The sequence below is a fragment of the Xiphophorus hellerii genome, chromosome 9, assembly GCF_003331165.1.
Source record: "Xiphophorus hellerii strain 12219 chromosome 9, Xiphophorus_hellerii-4.1, whole genome shotgun sequence".
Lineage (NCBI taxonomy): Eukaryota > Metazoa > Chordata > Actinopteri > Cyprinodontiformes > Poeciliidae > Xiphophorus > Xiphophorus hellerii.
Window position 1 is genome coordinate 12,535,104 of NC_045680.1, and position 22,323 is coordinate 12,557,426.

The 22,323-nt window shown below is 38.0% G+C and overlaps 1 protein-coding gene across 50 annotated transcripts in view; it reads left to right on the forward strand.

Annotated features, from left to right (window-relative positions):
• The window catches only part of adgrl2a (adhesion G protein-coupled receptor L2a), a 126,424-nt gene that overhangs the window by 93,408 nt on the left and 10,693 nt on the right, over nucleotides 1–22,323 (forward strand). For 26 of the 50 annotated variants that reach the window (XR_004340453.1, XM_032571976.1, XM_032571980.1 and 23 more), the window contains 12 exons: nucleotides 1,491–1,674; nucleotides 2,407–2,529; nucleotides 4,138–4,343; nucleotides 4,998–5,171; nucleotides 8,102–8,314; nucleotides 10,434–10,654; nucleotides 11,239–11,305; nucleotides 16,838–16,929; nucleotides 18,945–18,989; nucleotides 19,296–19,322; nucleotides 20,098–20,266; nucleotides 20,468–20,617. Coding sequence is in view for 49 of the 50 variants with exons in the window: in XM_032571976.1 (XP_032427867.1) it covers nucleotides 1,491–1,674; nucleotides 2,407–2,529; nucleotides 4,138–4,343; nucleotides 4,998–5,171; nucleotides 8,102–8,314; nucleotides 10,434–10,654; nucleotides 11,239–11,305; nucleotides 16,838–16,929; nucleotides 18,945–18,989; nucleotides 19,296–19,322; nucleotides 20,098–20,266; nucleotides 20,468–20,617 (1,671 nt within the window). In the remaining variant the exon portion in view is untranslated. The remainder of the gene's footprint in view (nucleotides 1–1,490; nucleotides 1,675–2,406; nucleotides 2,530–4,137; nucleotides 4,344–4,997; nucleotides 5,172–8,101; nucleotides 8,315–10,433; nucleotides 10,655–11,238; nucleotides 11,306–16,837; nucleotides 16,930–18,944; nucleotides 18,990–19,295; nucleotides 19,323–20,097; nucleotides 20,267–20,467; nucleotides 20,618–22,323) is intronic. The other 24 variants (XM_032571978.1, XM_032571994.1, XM_032571988.1 and 21 more) reach the window with 5 other exon arrangements.

Sequence of the window (22,323 nt, forward strand, 5' to 3'; positions counted from 1 at the left end):
GGTTGTATACTGAGCTTTGCAATTATAGAATTTTAATTGAGAGCAGCCTCTTTTACTTTCATCACACAATCTCTTAATATCCTGTTATCAGACAGGTCTGATTGGCTCAATATACTGCGATCCAAAGTGTCTGACTTGATGCAATGTCCTTGAAACAGAAACTGAATCCCTGCCATCAGTCATGTGCCTGTGCATCTCTTTTAGCAGTTTGTCCATAAGGGCAAATGCAACTTCAAAGAAATTGTCTTTTAATTAGCTAAATGTCTATTTTTAGAACTTGTCCATGCAGAAATGTTTGTATTTAACTATTCATTTATGAAAGCTTTTACATTTTATAATGTTACAACCACAAGTGTCAGTTTCTTTTATTGCGAGTTATTGATAGTTATGAAGTGAAAAAGTTACAAATGTATTAAAAAAAGTTATGCATTTGCAATCATTCCCTCCTCAACCAGTATTATGTCCAGCCACACTTCTACTCTCCATTCTTTTTTGGGGTGTATCTATACTGACATGGGTGTTTAAAAAATAGATTTTTTATTTATTATTAATTTTCAACATTTACATTTTCAAATTAGACTAAAAACATTGGGAAGTTAGATATTCTAGTCAACAGACTCTCTCAACTGAATTTAGTTATGGAGTTTGACTAGGCCATTTTAACACAAGAATATTACAATTCTGGGAACAGCATCCCCACAACATAAAGCTGGCCCCACAATGTTTCAGCATGAATGCATCTCTCTTTTTACTACTGAGCTGTGGATATCTGAGATGGTATGAATACAAATATATGCCAAACTTAAAAAAAAATGTTTATGAAATATGTTGAAAACAATTACTTATTCCCTTTCACTACAGAATTATACACTATTTGTGTTGGTATATCACATAAACTATCAATGAATGCAATTCAATTCATATAACTTTATCTATAAGAGGAAATTTCAAGAAACATGCAGTACAAAATGGACTCAATAACGATAGCTCAGATAACAGAATTCATAAAAGTCACATGGTAATAAATGTTTATGGTAATAAAAAGTGCAATGTGATTCGGTAACTATGTGCAGTGTGGAGTAAATATGCACCCTATGCTCATCAGTGTAGCAAGAGTTCATATTTGGGCTTGGCTGGTCAGCTGGCCTTGGTCAGTGACGGTTTTGCGTAGAGAATAGTGACTTCCAAGTGAATTCAGGATTTAGAGTGTAATTAGGATCCTAAAGGATCTGGACAACTTTTCTGACACTCTGTTGCTCACAAATTGTGACAAAATACATCCAAGTTTGTGCAACAAAAAAAAAAAAACACACATGAAAAGGCTCAGGAGGTCTGAATATGTTTTATTTTAATTCCTTAAAATATGATTTCTCATCACTCTCATTCATTTCAGTGTTTGCATGTTGATATTTCCCTCACAAAGTAAGTTGTTTTATTTTTTTGGTTTGAAACCTTTATCTTTGTAATCTGTTTTACCCGGTTTGACGCAGGCCATGGTAGACACAGTGGACAACCTTTTGCGACCAGAGGCCCTAAAGTCATGGCACGACATGAACAGCACAGAGCAAACTCATGCCGCCACCATGTTACTGGACACTCTGGAAGAGGGTGCCTTTGTCCTCGCCGACAACCTCATGGAGCCTGCAATTGTCAAGGTTCCTGCAGATAATATAAGTAAGTAAAAAAGAGATGCATTTGCGATCAGTGCAATCTCAGTTAATTTGATTGTGTTCTGTTCATTACAAGAGTCACTCCTGACATAGGGAAACAAAGCAGCCTTGTAAAAAAAGAACTTTGTTTTCATAATAAGCCTTGAAGCCCTGGGGGAACAGGAAAAAAAGTGCATATTAAGTTTAACGAGTCGCTTACTGACAAAGTGATGAATATCAGACAATTAAATAGACTGGATTCTCTGATTGCGCACACTTACTTTATAAATGTGTACGTCTAGACCTTGTAACTCTATACATTAATGTGAGCATTAGCCTGCTGCGGAGTCAGAAAAATTACATTGTTTATACACAGGCTCCTCTTCCTTCCCTCATTTTCTTCAATTGTTACACTATCAAGGGGAAGGTTTCTCTTCCTCAGAGCTGTTTTATTCATACGAACTGGAGGCTTGTGGCTTGGGGGGACAAAACTATTCCTTTATGATTGACATTTTTATTGCATTGCTCACTCTCGCCAAGATTTAGTGTTCACATGACAAATTCATGTGTCCTTTGCTCTGCATACTGTAACAGTTTGCGTAAGAATGTCTGTAAAAAAAAAAAAGCCCTGGTATTAATGTTCTTTGCTCTTTTTTGAGTCCGAGTCAAAGAGTATTGAATGACTGATATCCTTTTTCCTGCTATTTCTTAATTTTTCTCTTGTAACCAATCCCTCTCCAATCTCTGTGTCCGGCAGTCTTGGATGTCTATGTGCTCAGTACAGACGGCCAAGTCCAGGACTTTAAATTTCCACAGTCCAGCAAGAGTGGGATCTCGATCCAGCTGTCTGCCAACACCGTCAAGCTCAATAGTCGAAATGGTAAGCCTTACAAAGAGAATGATTTGAAGGAAATTGAATCTGTTCCGTTAATACGCAGCATTTCATGTCTCCATGAGAACGTGAAGAAAAATGTTGCGGAATTTAAAAAAAAGAAAAATCAGAGTTCTCTGATTTCAACCACAAATGGCAAAATTATTCATACCTGTTGACATTTTTGTACATGTTGTCACTGTACAACAGACTAAACCAAGTCAAAATACTTCAAAGTGGAAAGAAGAATGTTGCCTGGTTGTTAAAGAAAAATGAAGACTGATTTAGACATGTGCCATGCATTTGTTTTCACTGCCCTTTACTCTGATAAGAAAATGGTTTGTAAAAGTTTTAATTTCAATATCAAACAGCTTAAATAAACACTCTATGAATCTGAAAGATGATGGCATAGCAGTAAACCTCCAAAGACAGTGCCGACCACATAAAATGAAAAGCCAGACAAGGTGAGTGTTAACCAGAGAAGTAGGCTAAAGGCCCATTGTAAATCTGGAGGAGTGGAGATCCACAGCTCAGGAATTTTCCAACAGGATAGCTATGGACAAGTAGCAAAAACAGCATCGTCTATTGAAAGAAAGCTATAAGAAGTCCAATAGACAATTTCTCACAATCCATGCAGTTTACAGTATGTGGAAGAAGATGCTCTGGTCATCTCCTACAGGGCCGGATTTTTTTCCCCTACATTCAGTACATGTGTCACTGAAAGCTAACAAACCAAATCACCCTAAACAGGACAATCGCTGAAGGAAACTTGTCAGAAGCTCCAAAAGACTTGACTATTTGGTAGAGTTTCATTTTCCACCAGAATAACGACACTAAACCTGCCACCAAAGCAGCCAGAGAAACTCAAGTAAAATGTGGAAAGAAAGCTATAAGACTTTCTGTTTGCAGTTTACCATAAGCCCAGTAATGGACACAGAAAACATGCTGTCTGGTGAAATAACCAAAACTCTTGAGTTTTTGCCTACTTGCAGAAAACCATGGTACTGGCAGCATCATGTTAAGAGGAGGCTTTTCTTCAGGACGGTTGCTGGAAAGATGGCTGAACTTTATTAAATGGAGGAAAAGTTGTTAGAAGGTGTAAGAGACTATAGTAAATGCTCACTTACGTACCAGCAAGACAACTACCTTAAAGCATATAGCCAGAGCATAGCGAAGTCCTGACTTAAATTCAATTGATAGTGTGCAGCAGGACTTAAAAATTGGCATTAGGATACTATTCAGCAAATCTAACTGAGCTTGCCCTTTTTACAAAGATGAATAGGTGAACATTTAAATCAATATGTCGATTTCTTTTTACTTCACACATTTGCACTACTTTGAGTTGGTCTATCACAGAAAAATATCAATATGTCCTACTTTGTTATTGTAACTTTAAAAAATGTGGAAACGTTCAAAGTGATGTGAATACATTTGTAAGAAGCTGTGTGTTTACCTGTCTTTTTTATTCTAGTGATTTGATTGTTTTGTTTAAAACGTTACATTTATTTTCAGTAGTATTAACCTGAGTGTTTAAATTTATTGTTTGGAATTGTTGCATCTCTATATTTTAATCACTGCTGAATTTTCTTTTCTCTTTTTTGTTATTTCACTCTGCAGGAGTTGCCAAGCTAGTTTTTGTGCTGTACAAAAACCTGAGCCAGTTCCTCGGCACAGAAAATGCCACCATCAAGATGGCAAACGAGGCCTACGGTCGCAACGTGACGGTGGCTGTCAATTCTGACATCATCGCTGCTTCAATCAACAAAGAGTCCAGCCGGGTGTTTATTAATGACCCCGTCATTTTCACCTTGCAGCACATTGACGTGAGTCTCTTTGTAGAAATGAATGAAGGGTCAAATGAAAAAAACACCAGAGGGGGACAGCCAGCAGACAGAGATCTGCAATTTGAATTGTAAATGTCTGACTAGGTCAGTCGGCAGTTTATTTAAGTCACTGAACATCAAATTAAAGGAGTCTTTAGAACCTAAGTGAATTCTTAATGAAAACTAATTCTTTAATCAACATTGGGATATAAATGATACCCATTTTCTTTTATAGAGGGGGAAATTAACTCCTAGATTAGCCCTACAATCTAGGATGAAATTACTGGAGCACCAATTATCTTTTGTCTTTTAAAGTTGTCACTAGAGTTCCCAGAGGGCCATGCGTGACTCTATTCTTTATCAGAGAAATTGTGCAATTCTAAAGACATGCCGTCAAACAATTATGCCTCGCTGTTATTAAGGCCTCATATACTCAACCATGCTTGGGTAGATTTGGCAAGCATGTGCCAAATGAGACACAACATATGAATTGCTTCATAAGAGCTGTGAAGAGAAAAAAAAAATCCTCATCCATATCAGTGGAGAAAAATGCTTTGTATGAGCAGGGGGTAAATGGCCTCCGTGTTCTACATGTGCTTCAATTTGAGGAAGTCAATTATTTGGACACTTAACCATATCTCTTGTTATCTGCAGATGGAGCACTACTTCAACTCCAATTGCTCCTTCTGGAATTACTCTGAGAGGAGTATGATGGGCTACTGGTCCACCCAAGGCTGCAAACTTCTGGACTCCAATAAAACGCACACCACCTGCGCTTGCAGCCATCTCACCAACTTTGCCATTCTTATGGCACATCGAGAAATTTCAGTATGATTTATTTATTTGTCTAACTTAGTGGTTTCCAAGTATTGTATGCTATGTACCACCTCTATTAAATCTAGGTGATTTTATGTACCACAAGTACTTAATTCTGTATTTTTAATACTGAAAATACAGCATTAAGGGCTCTTTTTAACTATTCAGAAAAACAGTGCTATTTCCTTAGCTCCTTGTAGACAAAAATGTTTATTCATTGCACGAGGCTTGCTGGCTTTTCCTGTGTAGAAACTGACAGGGTGAGAACATTTCTGAGTTTAAAGTACCCTGAAGATCATTACATACAACATAAACTCCCATCCCAAAAGATAGGAGTTTATGCGCTCATCGAAAATGTTAGTTCAACAGCAAAACGTGAACTAAATCAGCATTTTTGATGTGACCTCTGGTTTTTTGAGGACAAAGCAAAACAAGGCTTTGCTCCAGTAAATTGATGATAAGCAATCAGATTCTTGACTTCAAGAGAAACTCTTGAAACACTCTAAATAAAAACAGAAGTTAATATTGTCGCACAAAGCAAAGACAATGACAGCCTTGACTTCTAACAGCTTATTTCCATTTCACAGACACCTTAAAAAAGAATTCTTTGTCATATTTCTTTTGCCTGATCTTTGTTCAATAGAAACATCTTTTGTGCAGCTGTAATAGCCATGAGTTACACTGGTTGGTTCTCTGTCACCACTGATGCTTAGGTTTCGGTACAAATTGTGATTATTGGCTGTCCTAAAAGTTGCTTGAATCCACCAAATGATCTAATGCCATAATTTGCATAAATGTCCCTCTGCATGTAATTGGACTGGACACTGTAGGGGAGAATAAAAGTGCTTTGAGAGTTATAATAACTGGGTGGAAAAAAAACCCCACCTAAAATGTGTTTAGAAAAGAATTGCTTGAGGGATGTGAAAATTCCTTAAATCTAGAGAGTTATTGTTAAGTTGCCAAAAGTAGTTTCACTAGGGCTTCTCCGATAATTCTCCATTAGGTTTCATTTGTGGGAATGGTAAACCAGATGGACTTACAGTTTATCCTTGAGATTTTGTGGTCTTAATTGCAATAAATATAAAAATAACAATTAAAAGCATTTTAACATTATCTGTGTTTTTGGCAGTACATCTGTGATAGCCAGACAGATGTATTGTCTTCCTGTGACAATACATCTCACAAACATAAAAACTGTTCTTAAAAAACAATAATTATCAAATGTGCTACTTCACTGCACCAGTTATATTGTGGGGTGCAATTGTACTTCTAGACAAAACACAATTACTTTCTGTCATAGAAATCTATTTATGTTTATTAAAGAGGTGACATTATGTATTTTCTAGGCAAATAGTGCCATATCGTAGCACATAGTCAAGTAATTACATTGTAACTATATCTCTTTAAGAAGGTGTAGTCCCAGAGACTCTTTCAGGGACTTTCCATCGATTTTACATAATACTCCTCCCCCCTTCCGCACCTTCTGTCCATTTAAGGCTCTCATTGAAAAAAAGAAAAGGCTAAACAATAAAAGTCAGTATCTTAACAATACAGTCAGTTTTTGCAGTTTGCAAATATCAATTAGAGTTTCTCATTCATCACAATAAATCACAATTCTTGTCATGCTTTCTGATGACAAGAAATGATACAGTAATTTCTTCTTCCCGGTGGTCAGGATCATGACCACCGCGGGTCATTTTACAAGATTTCTAAAAACGTTTTTGTAGTAATTCAACTCGATTCTCCCTTCAGTTCTCCGTCTGGGATTTCTCCCTTTGCGTTTGATTTCTCCAGTTAAATTTCAACCCAACAAGTCGGCCAACAGAAAGAGGAAGAGTGAATGATGACATGGATTTTCTGAGCTGTTTTAGAATTGTAGTCTGGCTATATAGGGTTGAGCGAAGCCATTCAGTCTTTGTTGGCCACGCTTCCAATTTTGAGCAATTAAAGTCGGAGGAATCTTTACGACATTTTATTGCTGGTAAAGATGTTGTGGCCTTGCTTCCCAAAGGGTTGTTTCCAGTGCACACAATTTTCAGTAAACTCTGAGCTGGTGCATTACATATGACACAGCCAAACGTTAGCGATTGGTTAAATTTTAATACTTCAGCAGAGTCCACACCTCCAGCAAGCAATCGTTTCCCAATAGTCGAGCGTCCAGACTCTGTGTACGAAGCAAAGAATAGAACAAGGGTCTGGTTTTACCAGGTTATGCTTCATCTTTTCTTTCTGAGTACTGCTTATGGGAATCCAATTTCCACTTACAGTTATTCCACCACAATTTGAGAACCATGGCTCTGTCTAACTTATTTAGTTTTCATTTGATTACCTGTAGTTTTTAAGAAATATTTGTAGATAACTGTCTTTGTTACAGATCTCATAAGATCATAGTAATTTCAGTCCGAAGAGGCTTTTGTGAGAAAAGACATTACATTAGATTCCTGGAAAAGGAAAAATTGAATTTTAAATGCGTTTATGCATTATTTACGTTGAAAAGGCAAAACAAATTAAAATAGAACGAAGGAAGCGTAAATTAAAGCAAGAGAAGAAGATATATATTTTTTTTTTTTTATGAAGATTTTTATCTAAATTCATTGCCCACTCAGTAATATCCTGGGACCTTATTGGAAGTTTGCTTTGTAGAGGGATGGGAGCTTTTATATGTGTTTTCCAATAGTCTCACTGGCACTTACATCCACTTAATGTTGAATCACTCTTATGTTCTGGGTAAAATAGCTGTTTTGTTTTTTTTTGTAACTAATCTATTATTGAATCTAGAAGACAGTTCAGGACTTTTTGCAAAATTCTTCATACTTTAACACAGCATAGGCTGCTTTCACCAGTTCTGGATAAAAAGGGGCCTTAGTTTCTCTTTTTCAACTAACATAAACAGTACTTATTAAAAACATGTGAAAATATAAAATGTTTTGTTTTATTTCCAGGGCAGCGTTCGAGATCACCACGAGCTGCTGCTTACTGTCATCACTCGGGTCGGCATAGTGGTGTCCCTTGTCTGCCTGACTATCTGCATCTTCACCTTCTGCTTTTTCCGGGGCCTGCAGAGCGATCGAAATACCATCCACAAGAATCTGTGCATTAATCTCTTCATTGCAGAGTTAATATTCCTAATTGGTATCGATATGACAGAACCCAGGGTAAGCAGGAATGACCCTATTGATTTGGTTTTGACTTATTATTGCTCATTTAATCTCCTCTCATTCCTCAAGACAAAGGACATTTATTTCAACAGGATTTTTACCGTTTTCTATATCAAACCTAATCCACTTGTCTCTGACATGACAGGTCTTTTTTGCCCTCTTTCACTTAAAGCCCCCTGCGCCTGCCATGCCTAGACCATAATACGTTTCTTTTTTCCTCACACTTTTCCTTCAATCTCCACAAATACAAAAACATTTTCAGCATACAGCAGGGAATCAAAAGCTTTCAGTGCTGAGCAGTACGTGAAAATCTTCTAAGTCTAACCTCACAATATGCATGACATTTTAATTTCTGCTGTGCTGATGGAAAAGTGGAGCTGTGCATGTGGTGAATGAATATTCATTAGGGTTTTTCATCAGTCTCACTGATTTACGTTTTGCTGAGTGAGAGTAGCAGAAATGGTAAATGTCATGTTTTCTTTGGGTGCTAAAATATAGTCCTTTTTGATGTACAGTTCTGAAGAAAGAGCTTCTGACGGTTCTACAAGCTACTGTTATGAAGGTTTTACTTACAGGCATGAAAAGTATATATCTCCTGAGAGATTTCTTTCATTTGTTTGTTTCGTCATATCTAATTGTTTCAGAATTTCAAAAGCAATATAAGACAAAAAAAACAAAAAACGCCTGAGTACACCAAAAACAGTTTTCAAATGATAATTTAGCTTAAGGGTAAAATGCTATTCAAACCAACCTGTCCCTTGGAGGAAAATATTACTTAATTATCTGAGATTAGCCACATTTTTTGTTTCATTTTCATTGGCCAGGACTCCCTTGAAAAAGAGGTTTTTATTCTCAATGGGTTTTTTTTCATCCTGGTAAACTAAAGATTAAATAAAAATGAGCTATTCCAAGGCCTAAATACTGCCAAGCTTGTGAATGAAGAAAGAAAGTAGAATTTGTCTCAAATTAGGAAGCAAGATAGATGCTCTCAAAAAGCAACACATTTTCGAATTAAAGAAATTAAATACAGAGGAAAAGTAAAGTCACTGACAGTCCATCATTTTGAAAAGTAATTTCTAAACCCGTTGGAGTCCAGTGAACACATGTGGAGAAACCATGATACTGCTTGTTAGAATTGGTGGGTCTTCCAAAATTCCTCCAAAAATTCATTGAGAACTCATCCAAAAATTCACAAAAGAAACCAGAGCAACAACTACAGCATTGAGATATCCCTCTTTTCAGTTAAGGTTCATGATCAAGGAGAATGGGCAAAAACGGCATCAATAAAAGAACTCCAAAGTGAAAACAACTACAGACCAAAACTCACACAAAATGTTCTCATATTTGGTAAAAAAAAAAAACAAAAAAAAACCTTTTGCTAAGATATTTTGTGGACCTGTGAGGCAACAGTTTAATATTTCAGAAGGTCAGAGCACAACATAGTAGCACATATCACAGAACAAATATGGTGGTGGTAGTGAGATGTTCTGTGACTGCATTGCTTAAAGGTCTATTTAAATCCTGGGACACTTGCAATTGATAGAACTATAAATTTCTCTGCCTACTTATTTAAAAATATTAAAGGAGAATAACCTGGCATCAATGTGTGGCCTAAAGCAAAACTGGGCTATACTGCAAGACAGTGATCTGAAGCACACTTGCAAATTCTTATAACTGTAAAAAAAATAAAAATAAATCAATAATAAAGGGTGTGCTGTCGCATTGTCAAAGCTCAATTGTAAATCTTACTAATACGCTGTGAAATGACTTTAAACAGAAATTACAGTAAATTTTGCCAACATGAGTGGGCCAAAATCCCTCCACAGAGATGTAAAAAACATATTGCCAGAAATACAGTTGACGACAATTGTTTGTGCCTTAGGGGGCACAAAGTGTTATTACTAATTCTAATATTGTTTGACTATTACTTTTTCACACAAGCAAAAAAATAAATCTGTAATAAAAGACATCATCATTTAAGAACTGTGGTTATCGTTGTTTAAAACATCTAAGTGTGATATACAAGAACAACAAGAAATCCTTAAGAGAGAAAAGACCGCTGTATTGTCTGTGTCTGATATTAATTTATTTTCTGAATCTGTAATTATGCTCTCAGATTGGATGTGCCATCATTGCTGGAATCCTCCATTTCTTCTTCCTGGCTTCCTTCTCCTGGATGTGTCTGGAGGGAGTACAGCTATACCTCATGCTCGTTGAGGTCTTTGAGAGCGAATACTCTCGAAAAAAGTACTACTATGTGTCGGGGTACCTCTTCCCGGCAATCGTGGTCGGCGTCTCAGCAGCCATCGACTACGGCAGCTACGGGACCCACAAAGCGTAAGTGCAGCTGTCTGACACACATTCTGTGAAAAGCAAAGCTGACATACTGGATGCTACGCTGCATAGAGTCTACCTGCTGTGTCTGTGTGAGGCAGATTTTGAAAAGAAATCAACTCATCATCTCTTGCCAGCACCTTATGCGTTGCCCCTGGAGACTACACCGAAACATTCAAGCTTCTTTTTTGCCAGGGATGGGCAGCTGTTCAATTTTTCATGTCATTTGAAAGTGGCTGACAGACCCAACACTGTGGTTTCACCAGAGGGTGCAGCTACATTAATGCCTCTCTGCTCAAAGACCCTCCTGTGACCTCTTGTTTGTAAATGCTCTCTTAAAGAGAAGAGCATTGTGTAGAAGCATTTTACGTAGATTAATGGCCATATCACAGCTAAGACTCGTTGCTGCTAAAGACTACTTGGGGTCTTTTCTCTGTTTTGTGTAAATGTAATCATGTTCAATGCACAAAGAGCTCTTTAAAGTTCCCAATAAAAAGTCTACATGATAAATATTCTTAGCATTATATTTTATGCAAAAATAAACAGCATATGTGCTGTATGTTAAAATGCTTGTTTCTTTCTCACAGGTGTTGGCTGAGTGTAGACAATCATTTCATATGGAGCTTTATAGGACCAGTCACCTTTATCATCATGGTAAGCTGTTTTATTTTACGTACACTTTCAGAGTGCTAAAGCGAGTGAGAGCAAGTGAGATGAAAGAGATGCAAGGAGGAGATAAAGGAAGTGGGCAGGTCAAAGTGAGATGAAAAGTCAGCAGGATTTGTTTTTCTTCACCTTGTTTCCTCAGAGATGACAGGTTAATTCTTCAACAAAGACGCATTTTTGAAGGATCCAAAACCCTTTGTGGCTCTTAGTCCCTGACAGGAATCAGGACTTCATAAAGTACTTCAATCAAAATGTGCACACATTTTAGAGCTGCATCATCTAGGAGCTTTCAATTTGTCCTTTACAGTGGTTTATGAAAGGATATATATTCCCGTGACTGTTTTAATATATTCGTCACAATACATGAATAAAAAATATCAGAAAAATGTTTCTTACAAATATGTGCAGAACTCTTTCCTATAATACCCTTAAAATAAAATCCAACAGAGAATCTTCAGATATGTTTGATTTGAGACAAAAAAACATGTTTAGAAAACATACAGTGATAGTTTTTGATATGGGCTATACGGGCAGTTGCCCAGGGCAGCATCTCATAGGGGTGGGGCACCAAAGAACTAGAAAATAAATAATGTCTTATCTGTCAGTTGCCCCCTGAACAAGTTTGCTACTACTTGTATGCACGTGTAAAGGAGTAAGTTTCCATTAGTTGCTGTTGAGTACTAAAAAAAAAATCTGATAATTGCTTGCATTTTAGTTGGTTGGAGAGCAGCAGGAGGAGCTTGCACAACTGCGTGCATATTTATAATTTAAACTTACATTTTCAGGCATAGCGAATAATCATGATTAATCAGAGAGCCAGAGTATGATTAATCAGATTATATATATATATATATAATGTGAAATTTCTTCTGTTTCTGTTTTTCTTCTTCTCCTCTGCACAGGAAGGGCCAAAAGTCCTTTATTGGTTTGTTTGCTTTTTGTAAATACCGGATGGTACTGTAAGTGAGGGGAGGAAAAAATAAATAAAAGCAAAAGCACCTCTCTGTTTGGTCAAGGACCGTCAAGGGTGAAGGACATATAGCATTTCCTATTGACATATGTCCCATAAAAGGCATGCAATTATTTACTGGTCATGACATTATTATCTCCTGCTCCATCAGAGGGGCTCAGAAGAATGAGACCTCCGGGAGTCTGACTTTCTTGCACAAGTGAAAAAAGAAAATAGCTATCCCTCACATATGCTGTACACTCTCACCCTCGCTGCTCGAAGCATTGCTTTGTCCTTGTGCGAACCGAGGGAGAAGGAATTTCTGCAAGCTCGCCTCGTGTTCGGGCAGGGTGGTATTTGTTCAGGGCCGTCTCCATCATATATCCCGATGGTTGGTACAGTATCTACAGACGCAGTGACCTGTGCTGAACATAGAGCTGACACTGAAAATATACTAGAGAGATGGGGGCAGCTGTGTCAAATTCCAATGAGTGTCTGCGCACTGTTGGATCTCTGCTCGGAGCCTTAAAAGCAAAGCTACAGTACAGCTCTTTGTGTCCAGTGTCGGAATGAATAAAAAACGATTCTAACTAGACTGCATTTTACAGTTGCTGTAAAATTGGTTCTCAATGTGAGATGAGGTGGTTCGCTGAAGACCCAATGAAGAGCTGCGCTGGATTAAAATCTCTTTCAGCAAATGCTGAAATGCCTTTTTTTTTCTTTTCACATCTATATTTTTCTTTCTCTCTGCATCCGCTTTGAACGTGTGAGCTTATAATTGAAGAAAAGCTAACATTGTATTAAAGCAAACACACAATTCTTCCTGCCTCAGCAAATGCTCCGTCAGCCACACAGGAATATGTTTCCTCTCCTTAAATTGGGCCCTCATTGTTTTCAAATTGGCTGTTTCTCTCATAATAATTTGCATGAAAAATATGTCTGCGGTGGAAATGATGATCAGGATCCCAGTGGTGATGACCGGAGAGATGGAATCATGACCCTGTGAGGAGCTAATGTATTGCTGCAAAGTCTACGTGTGACAGGGATGAGGTTGTGTTGCACTGGCTTGGGCTTAGCGTGCTGCTCTATGCAACAATTGTTTGAAAAAGACAAAGCACTGTGGAAAGGGGCATCTCGGGGGAGCGAGCAGGAGCAAGGTTTGTCTACATCATCCGTGACCCTGGTTTCTCTACAAATTGGCTTTGTCCTTGTCAATGAGAGAGAGGGAAGAGCAAAGGAGAAAACAGTGCACTTTCTGCTTATGTGAGGAGACAAAATGCAGCCAACACCATGTTTAAGCAAGTAATGAGGACGATTTATGTTTTTCCTTGAAATTCACGAACCAGAAATTTTCAGCTGATTTACTGTCTTTTTTTTTTCATAAAGCTTTGACCTGCCAATGCAATCTGATTCCAAATTCTCTTTAAAAACTGTAAAGCAAGAAGATATAAGAACAGCGTTCAGAATATTTTTTGTCAAGCCTTTTTGCTGTGAGTGGCAATTATTTATTTATTTATTTTTTATTCAAAGCAGAATTGATGTGATGAGAGGTTTGTAAGAGATTATTCTATGTAAAAAAAAGGGTTTTGCTAATATTTTAAAGCAAAGATAAGATTATACTTGTCATTTCATGCTGTCTTTGGCCTCTTATTTTTGCCCCTAGTGATATTGATGTGCGAGTATTACTGAAACATCTGTCCAGTTTTAGGGTGTTTTGGCACCTGATAGACCAGTAGACTCAGTTCGATTGGTGCCTAAAATTGCAGCATTTGTTAGATTTTCAGCAGGTGTGGTTTGCTTTCACACTGCAGTGTCAAACTGTCCAAAAACCTTTCTAACCCACAATAAAAACAGAGTGGCGTCACATTTTAGCAGTTGTAGAATTTCTCTTTCATCTTTGGCAAAAGAACACGAGCCATTTCTCCCACTGTTGCTAGAGTCCTGCGTTTGTTTTGGTTTTATGTAGCCAGAATGCCCTGCGCTATTCTCCACTTCCTACTTGTGGAGTGGTATCGGGTCCGCTGGCATCGGACAACAATGTACAGGGGACAACTGATGGATAAGACATAATCTATCAGTTTATGTATGCATTCGAGCCACGGCAGAATTCACTTCAACCAAACCGAGATCCAGGTTTTAGGCAGCCCAGTGTTTACCTTCCGAAACAAATCAGACTGTCTAGGCAAACAAACTAGAGTTTGATTAAAGCGGATAACCACTGTTGTGAATGCACCCATAATGTGCATTATCAAAAGAATTCAGAACTTTACTTTTACTATAAGTCTAGTATGTTTAATAACTAGCAACGGTTGAATTCCCAATTCAGCATCGTTTTTGAAAGACTTACCCTTTCTTGAAACTTGTAAATATGAGCATTCGAGTCATAGAAAATATGGTTGTATTGTTGACTAACTGCTTACATTTCTGCTCTTCCTTTGGCTTCACTCAGTAACAGCATTCACTTTGAAGTGTATTTTTTTTTTCAGTATGATCTGGTAGCACATATGAACGGTTCATTCACAGATCAGAAAAAGATCAGACTCTTGACTTTTGGACTGGACTGTTCTTTCCTGGATCTCCAGTTTTTTTGTTTTTTTTTTGTTTCCCTTGAAACAGCTCTGAAATGTCTGAAAACAAAAGCATGAAGCAGGCAGTTAGATCAGTGTTTTTAAGCAGAGGTCGCCCCTCTCTTGGCACAGAAGGTATTAGCTCCATGAAAGGGGGAACATAGAAGTAATGAGTGCTGGGGGGAGCCATTTGCATGCTTGAGATAACTTCAACGCAAGGCCTTTTGGATCATGACACGTCGCGAGCAGTTCTTGTCATCTGGACAGCTCCATCTGCACCTTTAATATTTTATCCCCTGCAGTTCATTTGGAGTTCAGGGTATACACACACAGTCCACTTCAGGAAAAAAAAAAAAGCTCTCTCCTCCACTCCCAGTGAGGCGAGGTGCTTCTGCATGGCTTGCAGTGATGATTCAGAAAGGGAGTGAAGGATGGAGGCAAGGCGGCTTCGCTCTAGCAAGAGGGATCCCCCCGGGAAAGGCTGCGAATGCATGTCGGTGGGGGTGGGAACATGTGCCATGCTGCTGGGTTACTTTAAAGTACTGTGTCCCTCTCCTCTGTCTCATTGGATCCATGTCACCACTCCATGTGTGAAAGGGTTTTTCAAAAGTCCTCCCCCACCTGTTCCTCCCCACCCCCGCTGTCTTACTCATGCAGACGGCTGGCAGAAATAATGGCTGAGAGCTGCGAAACAAAAACATAGCTTCAGTTCCGTCTATGATATAAAAGTCAGATCTTGATTTTCCCCCTACCTCTTTCTCTCGTTCTCTTTTCTTTTTCATCCCTTTCTTGCCATCCTTTTCTTTGAGAGTCTGGCTTTTATTGTGTGCGGCTCTGTGAGTTGATTGCATGTGGAGGGGGTGATGTATTGATCACAGGCAGCCTTTTGATAGCAGTGTGCACCAGAACACTCAGGAATTTCTGCTCAAGAGCGAATGGCTGTGGTCCGAGTCCAGCTCACAAAGGTCCCTCGCATTGGCAATTCATCCACATTTTTCTCTCTGGCATTCTAAAAATAACATGTTGATGCTGAAGCACACCATTTGCGAGGCTCCCCTGGATAAAAGCTTTTGTTGCCACAAATGTATTTATTTTGTGTGTTTTGCTTTCTTTTTAATAGCTGTATTTGTTTGAACCATTGACATGCTCTTAGGCACACCTCTTGTTTTTTTTTTTCTTCTTCTTCCTTAGACATTTCTTGACATTATTTATACATGACTGGCTTGCAGTGCGAACACAGTTTGGTACATCTGCTGTGAGTGCTTGTACATGCTGTGTCGAGGACTTGTTTGCCCCAGAATAAATGATTTTGAAGTAAATTATTTGGAGGAGCCCCTTGCTGGACTATCCATCCTTTGTGTCTCTAAATCACACTATTGATTTTTTTAAGGTACCAAATAAATGTGCTCAGAAACGCGGCTCATAGTATCCTTGTCTGAGCCTGATACGTGCTCCCTCCTCCCACAAGATTTAATGCGTTAAAACAGGCGAGCTCCCTTTCTCCTTACCTCTTTCTTTTTCTTTCTTTTCATCTGAACACACAAGAGAATTGGACAAAATATACCATGTTCCCCCAAGCCTTTTGTTGCTGGTTATACCTCATAATATTTCACTATGTGCATAAAATGATATGTGGTTGTTTTGTACAACAAGAGCCTCTCTTATTTCTCCTGCTACTTCTCATTCCCTTCTGACATGGCAAGACTGCTGCCGTGTGACTGTTGCTGTTTTTTTTTTGTTTTTTTTTTTCCACATTGATGGATTTTAATGTATTTCCATGCTCTCATTGATATAGAATGACACTAAATTTGGCGCCAGTCGGTCCGTCTGAGACTAGCAGGAGTGATAGATTTTTATTGGATTAGTGTGTGGACATTGCAGAGAGTTGAAGGCTCTTTGCTTTTAATACTTATGGACAAATTAACAGTTTTTTTCTCCTCTGTCTGCCTTATCTTGAGGCATAAATCTTCATGAATTAACACTGCCATTATTCTGTTTTGACAGCTCAATCTCATCTTCCTGGTAATCACAATGTACAAAATGGTGAAGCACTCTACCACCCTGAAACCAGACTCGAGTCGACTGGAGAACATAAAGTAAGTGAAAATGTCATGTATGCTGAGGAACACAGTGTTTTTTTTTTTTTTTGTATGAATGATATTAATATGGTTGGCTAGAATGTGGTCTTGTTTTTGTTTTTCTTATTCTAGCTTGAAGTTTTCTAAACCTTTAAAGAAAATTTAGGATTTCTGAAATGAGGTTTCTTTACAAGGTTGTATGCATCAATATTGAGTGTTGTAACAAAACATCAAGCTGACAAGATATGTGGTTCCTGCTAATAAAACAACATGGTTTTAGCTTCTTTTTTTAACTAAGAAGCCACATAATTTGTTTCCACAAAACATTGACCCACCAATTTTACACTTCTGATTCCCCTTTAGAGGTCTGGCAACCCCATAACGATCTGAGTTATAAGGGTAACATGGGATTGCAGAAGAAGTGTGACATAGTGATATATGATACAAAGCAACCACAGCAACAGCAGCTAAGCCCGCAGGTGCAAAGACACCAGATGATCCTCTAGAGTCTTTCTCATCTGAGAAATACTCTGATCAACAGAACCTGGTGTAGATAATGAAATGCATTTGAATAGCCTCCATGAGGACCACAACACAGAGCTCAGCCAAACATGAGGGGAATAACCCACACCTATTTAATCTGTATTGTTCAATTTTGTTGCGATGTAGGCCACAGTCAACTGGTTCAGTAATCCCACCTGCATGAAAGCACACATCGTCCTGGATCACACTGGGTCGACTTAGGTTATGTGGATCACAAAATCATCTGTGAAGTGAGATTTGTGTGTTGCGTGGTAACTGCAGAACAATGATCTGAAAGGGCTTATATCTGCATCAGAATATGTACATCTTGATGCCGCAGGAGTCTGGCTATGGATACAACATCAAGCTTACAGAACATGCCTTTATATCCACAGCTCATCATAGCTTTCATTTACTTCACCATTCTCTGGTGCCAGTTGGATAAGAATTTGCAAGTCTCACTTTACTTTGCCAATAAATATTGTGTCAAAAAAAATTGTTAAATAGCATCTACTTAAATATTTCTGGTTGTTATGTCTTTTATGTGTCAGACACTTGGTCTGAGCGCAAAAATGTAAAATTTTTTGTCCTTGTTTTTCTCTGAGGAACAAAATGTGTGGTATACAATCACTAGTCATGTGCAAATAATTGCTCAATGGAAACAAAGGGTGATAAAACATAGTAAAAGTTTGTTTTTGTATTGGCCAGTTGCAAGCTAGGCATTAGCTGCAATCTCTGGGGCCAACTAATCTGAGTTTATACTAAACGGAGACACCAAGAGTGCAATCCACTGCCGGTAAGATATTAGCTGCTTATAACCTTTTTGCAGATCCTTAGCTAAAAAAAAAGGTCCTGAGCTCAATGTACCAGCATCTCCTGGAAGGGAAGGATACAGAAAAGCTCTTTTTGTTAATGCCTTTGTCAATAAAAAAATATTGAATCATTTGTGCTGCAGAATTGTGGATGTTTTTTATTTGAGGCTATAAGGTCTTGTCGGTTGCTGTAAAAACACCAGTTTACACAATCATATTATTACAGTAAGTGTTCAAGTTGCAACCACTGTTTGTAAGGGTTCTCCATCTATCTATAGTCAGTGGTTGTTTTTTTTCCTTTCTTATTTTTTTTTTTAGCGTAGCAGCACAGTGGTAAAACTGCAATCAGGGAAAACAGTCATTAAAGGCCGATTTAGACATCTCAGTTTATTTGTGATAGACTACTCCCTTATCAAGCAAACCACAGCAGACCATATTTTCTGAAGCCTGCTTGCTTAAAAATGGGCGCAGATTTTCTCGCTGAATGTTGAAATTATTTCATTTAAACTTGCTTATGTTGTTTCTACTAATTGCTGTTTTCCTTGTGGTCATTTTCTTTGTTTTCTTTGTGTCGGAGTTTTCTCTACGAGTCACAGTGTCTATTGCATGTTGCATGCAAACACAAAGTTAACGCAGGCCCTGTGCTTTCTTTTCTCCTCTCATCTTCTACCTCTGTCTCCGCTCTGCAACCCACACCAGTAATTATCGCGTTTGTGACGGCTACTATAATACAGATTTGCCTGGGTAAGCTTTTACCGCGCACCTCAAATAATGTTATCCACACACCACCACCCACCCATCAGTAGCATGGATGCAAATTCAGACAGCAGACGATGTGTTCTGACCAATTGCTTTGCTAAAAGATGGAATATTTGGTAATTTAATCAAAACATGCAAATCTTGGCTCTTGTTAGACCCTAATTTGATTGCCTCCCCTGATTTCCCTTGGATCAAAAAGTTGAAAATATCACACTCAAGTGCCAACTAACCCGCGCTGTTCTGTGCTCTGATCTAATTGTGTTTCTCTCTTCCCGCTATCATGCTCTCTAGCTATGAAGATAATAAACACTTTATCAAGTAAGAACATGTTGCCCAGAACTCTCCTCTTCAGCTTACAGTTAATTCTCTCCACTCTTCCTTATTCCCTCTTTCCTTTTCTGTCTCTCAATCTTTCCTTCTTTTACTTTGTTTTGCCAGCTCATCTTCTCCCAAACTGCAGCTTTAAAGCCTCTCATCCATCCGTCCTTGTGACTGGTCACTTTCACTGTTTTCATCAATCTGGTGTTGTGGTTGTTGTTGTTGTGTGTTTGACCACTGAACTGTGACAACTTCTGCTGTCTGAAGGCTTCACTGGACCTTTACACACAAACAAGAAAAAAATCCCTCGACTCCTCCACATCTGCCTCTTTCCTCCAGTTCTAAAAAATACACAAGCCAGATTAATATTTAGTGTGTCTCAGTAGCCTTTTGCTTCTTTTAAAGTTATTTTCAAATGTTCTTTGCTCTACTTTGAATTTGCTGTTTGGTATGCTCTAAAGCATTAAAGTAATATATTTACAGAAAAACAGATCAAGGTTCTCCTTCCATCTTCTCTGTCTGACGGGAGAAACTGCTGATGAGCTTAGGCTGAAATTTTGCGAAGAAGAAAAAAGTGGAAATAAAATTGTCAGGCATGAGATTGGATTGCATATGTGTTTTTGCCATCCTGTGTTTTCCCTGTCTCTTGGTTTACAGCCATCTTTCAAGAGTTTCCTCCAAGATCAAAATGAGAAAATAAAAATTGCCAGTCGTTACTCATTTACTGAACATTCCTCGTGTTAATTCTCTTGTTCTTGTTTTGCTTTTTTTTTAGGTCTTGGGTCATGGGAGCTTTCGCCCTGCTGTGCCTGCTGGGTCTCACGTGGTCCTTTGGCCTCTTCTTCATCAGTGAGGCCTCCATTGTCATGGCATACCTGTTCACAATATTCAACACCTTCCAAGGAATGTTTATCTTCATTTTCCACTGCCTTCTTCAGAAAAAAGTGAGCCCGTTTGTTGTACTATACTCTAATTTCAGAGATTTGTCCTTCAAGTTGAAAGGCATCTGAATTTTAGCATTCCAGCATTTCTGAAATAGCACCTCATGCTGATATAAAGACCAAACACTGTTCGTCTTGATATCGCAGGCTAAGTCATATTTAAAGTCAACAGTCTGTGTAAACACCTGCTTCTTGCTTATGCAGGTCCGCAAAGAGTACAGCAAGTGCTTCCGCCACACATACTGCTGCAGAGGGCTGCCAACCGAGAGCTCGCACGGTTCCACAAAGACATCCACGACACGGACGAGTGCGCGCTACTCTTCTGGTACACAGGTAGACCAGCAGCTTTACACAGTAAGACTCCAAACGTGCCATACAGTGTTTTCTATGCTGAGCTGCTGATGATGCATGATTTTAACACTAATATGAGAATTTGCTTAGGAAAGTTGTTGACAATTTTTTTCTCAAAATTGTTCAGTTTTTGTACATTCTATAATCCAGATCGATGTAAACAAAATTGATTCAGTTTATTTCAGAACCTAAAGCTTCATTTTGATCAAATTTGTTATGTTTTTAGATGCTATTTATTTCACGTAGTAAAAAAAAAAAGTCAATTGACTATCCTAATTCTGTTTACATTCTGTACTTAGAGGGATTAATAATATAATGGTATTATATTGTGAAGAATTGGACTGTGTTAACTGTCAGGCAATAAGCAGATGATAAGCAGATCATATTATCTCTGAGTGGTGCTGTCGTTGATTACCTTCTACATGAAATATTTCTCTTTAAATAAGCAAAACAGTTGAGATCAAGTGCTACAAGTCTTCATTAAATGTTCATCAGCGAAAACAAAAGAGAGATTAGGTTTGGACACTGAATTGATTCTCACAATAAAAAATGACTAAATATTGAGACACAACATATTTTCCTGACAATAATCTAGTGGACTATTTTTATTAAACACATTAGCAGTGCTTTTTGTAAATTAAAATGGACATCATGCTTTTAAATCCTTCCATTTCACATTGAAATTATTCAATTGTGGAATATAAAATGGAGAAAGAAAGTCAAAGTTTTTATATAATAATACTATTCAAAAAACCGAGTACGATCATGTCCTCAAACATACAGTGTTAAGATAAACACAAGGTACGATGCTTCTTCTAAAAAACAATATCCTGGACATCATGTCACCACAAGGCAGATTCTTGTCTAAAATAAAGTTTGTTGTCATAATAGCATTATTTTCAGCTTGGCGCTTTGCTATGTCCATCATTCCAGAGATAAGAGGAACTGACCCCTCAACCAAACAGTTTTTTAGCAAATCATTCTTGATAATTATAGAAGTTGCTGAACCACATCACACAAAGAGGAGTTTCTCCTCTGATGTGGGTACATTTCCAAGAAAATATATACATTTTTTGTTTTAGCTTATCCACTTGTATCTTCGGCATACTTGAACTCAGACTACAAAATCACTGTGAGAAATAAAAATGGTTTATTTGTAATTTGATCTTGCTTAGCAGTTCCACAGCAAATACTATGACTAATAGTTTGAAAAAAGTAATTAGAAATAGAGAAAGTTCAACGGATTGAAAATATGACTGAAACACAATATAAAGATAAAACTCAAACTAGGAAATTATTGCTTACTAAAATCAACTTTTTTTCTTAAATGTAATTAAGGGTTAAAATATTTGGGGAAAGTTAGTTTTGGTTAAGTTACAGAACAATTAAGATGTTTAAAGTTCAGAGATCAAACACCATCTGTTAAACAAACCTCCGTGTTGGCCCGATCCAGGATACGAACTTTAAGACAAAGCAGACCAGTCAGACAGGTAAGCAGAAAGATAGTGGTCATGATAAATGAGGTTCAGTTTCTTCCTGGAGATGATAGAGCTTTACAAAGGTGCAAGCATTAGTGGTGCTCTCCAACAATCAAGCCTTTATGGTCGAGTGGCCACATAGAAGCCATTACTCACTAAAAGACACCCTCCTGGTATTGTACTAAAAGGCCCTTGAACAACTGTAAGACTGAAACAAACCTCTATAAACTG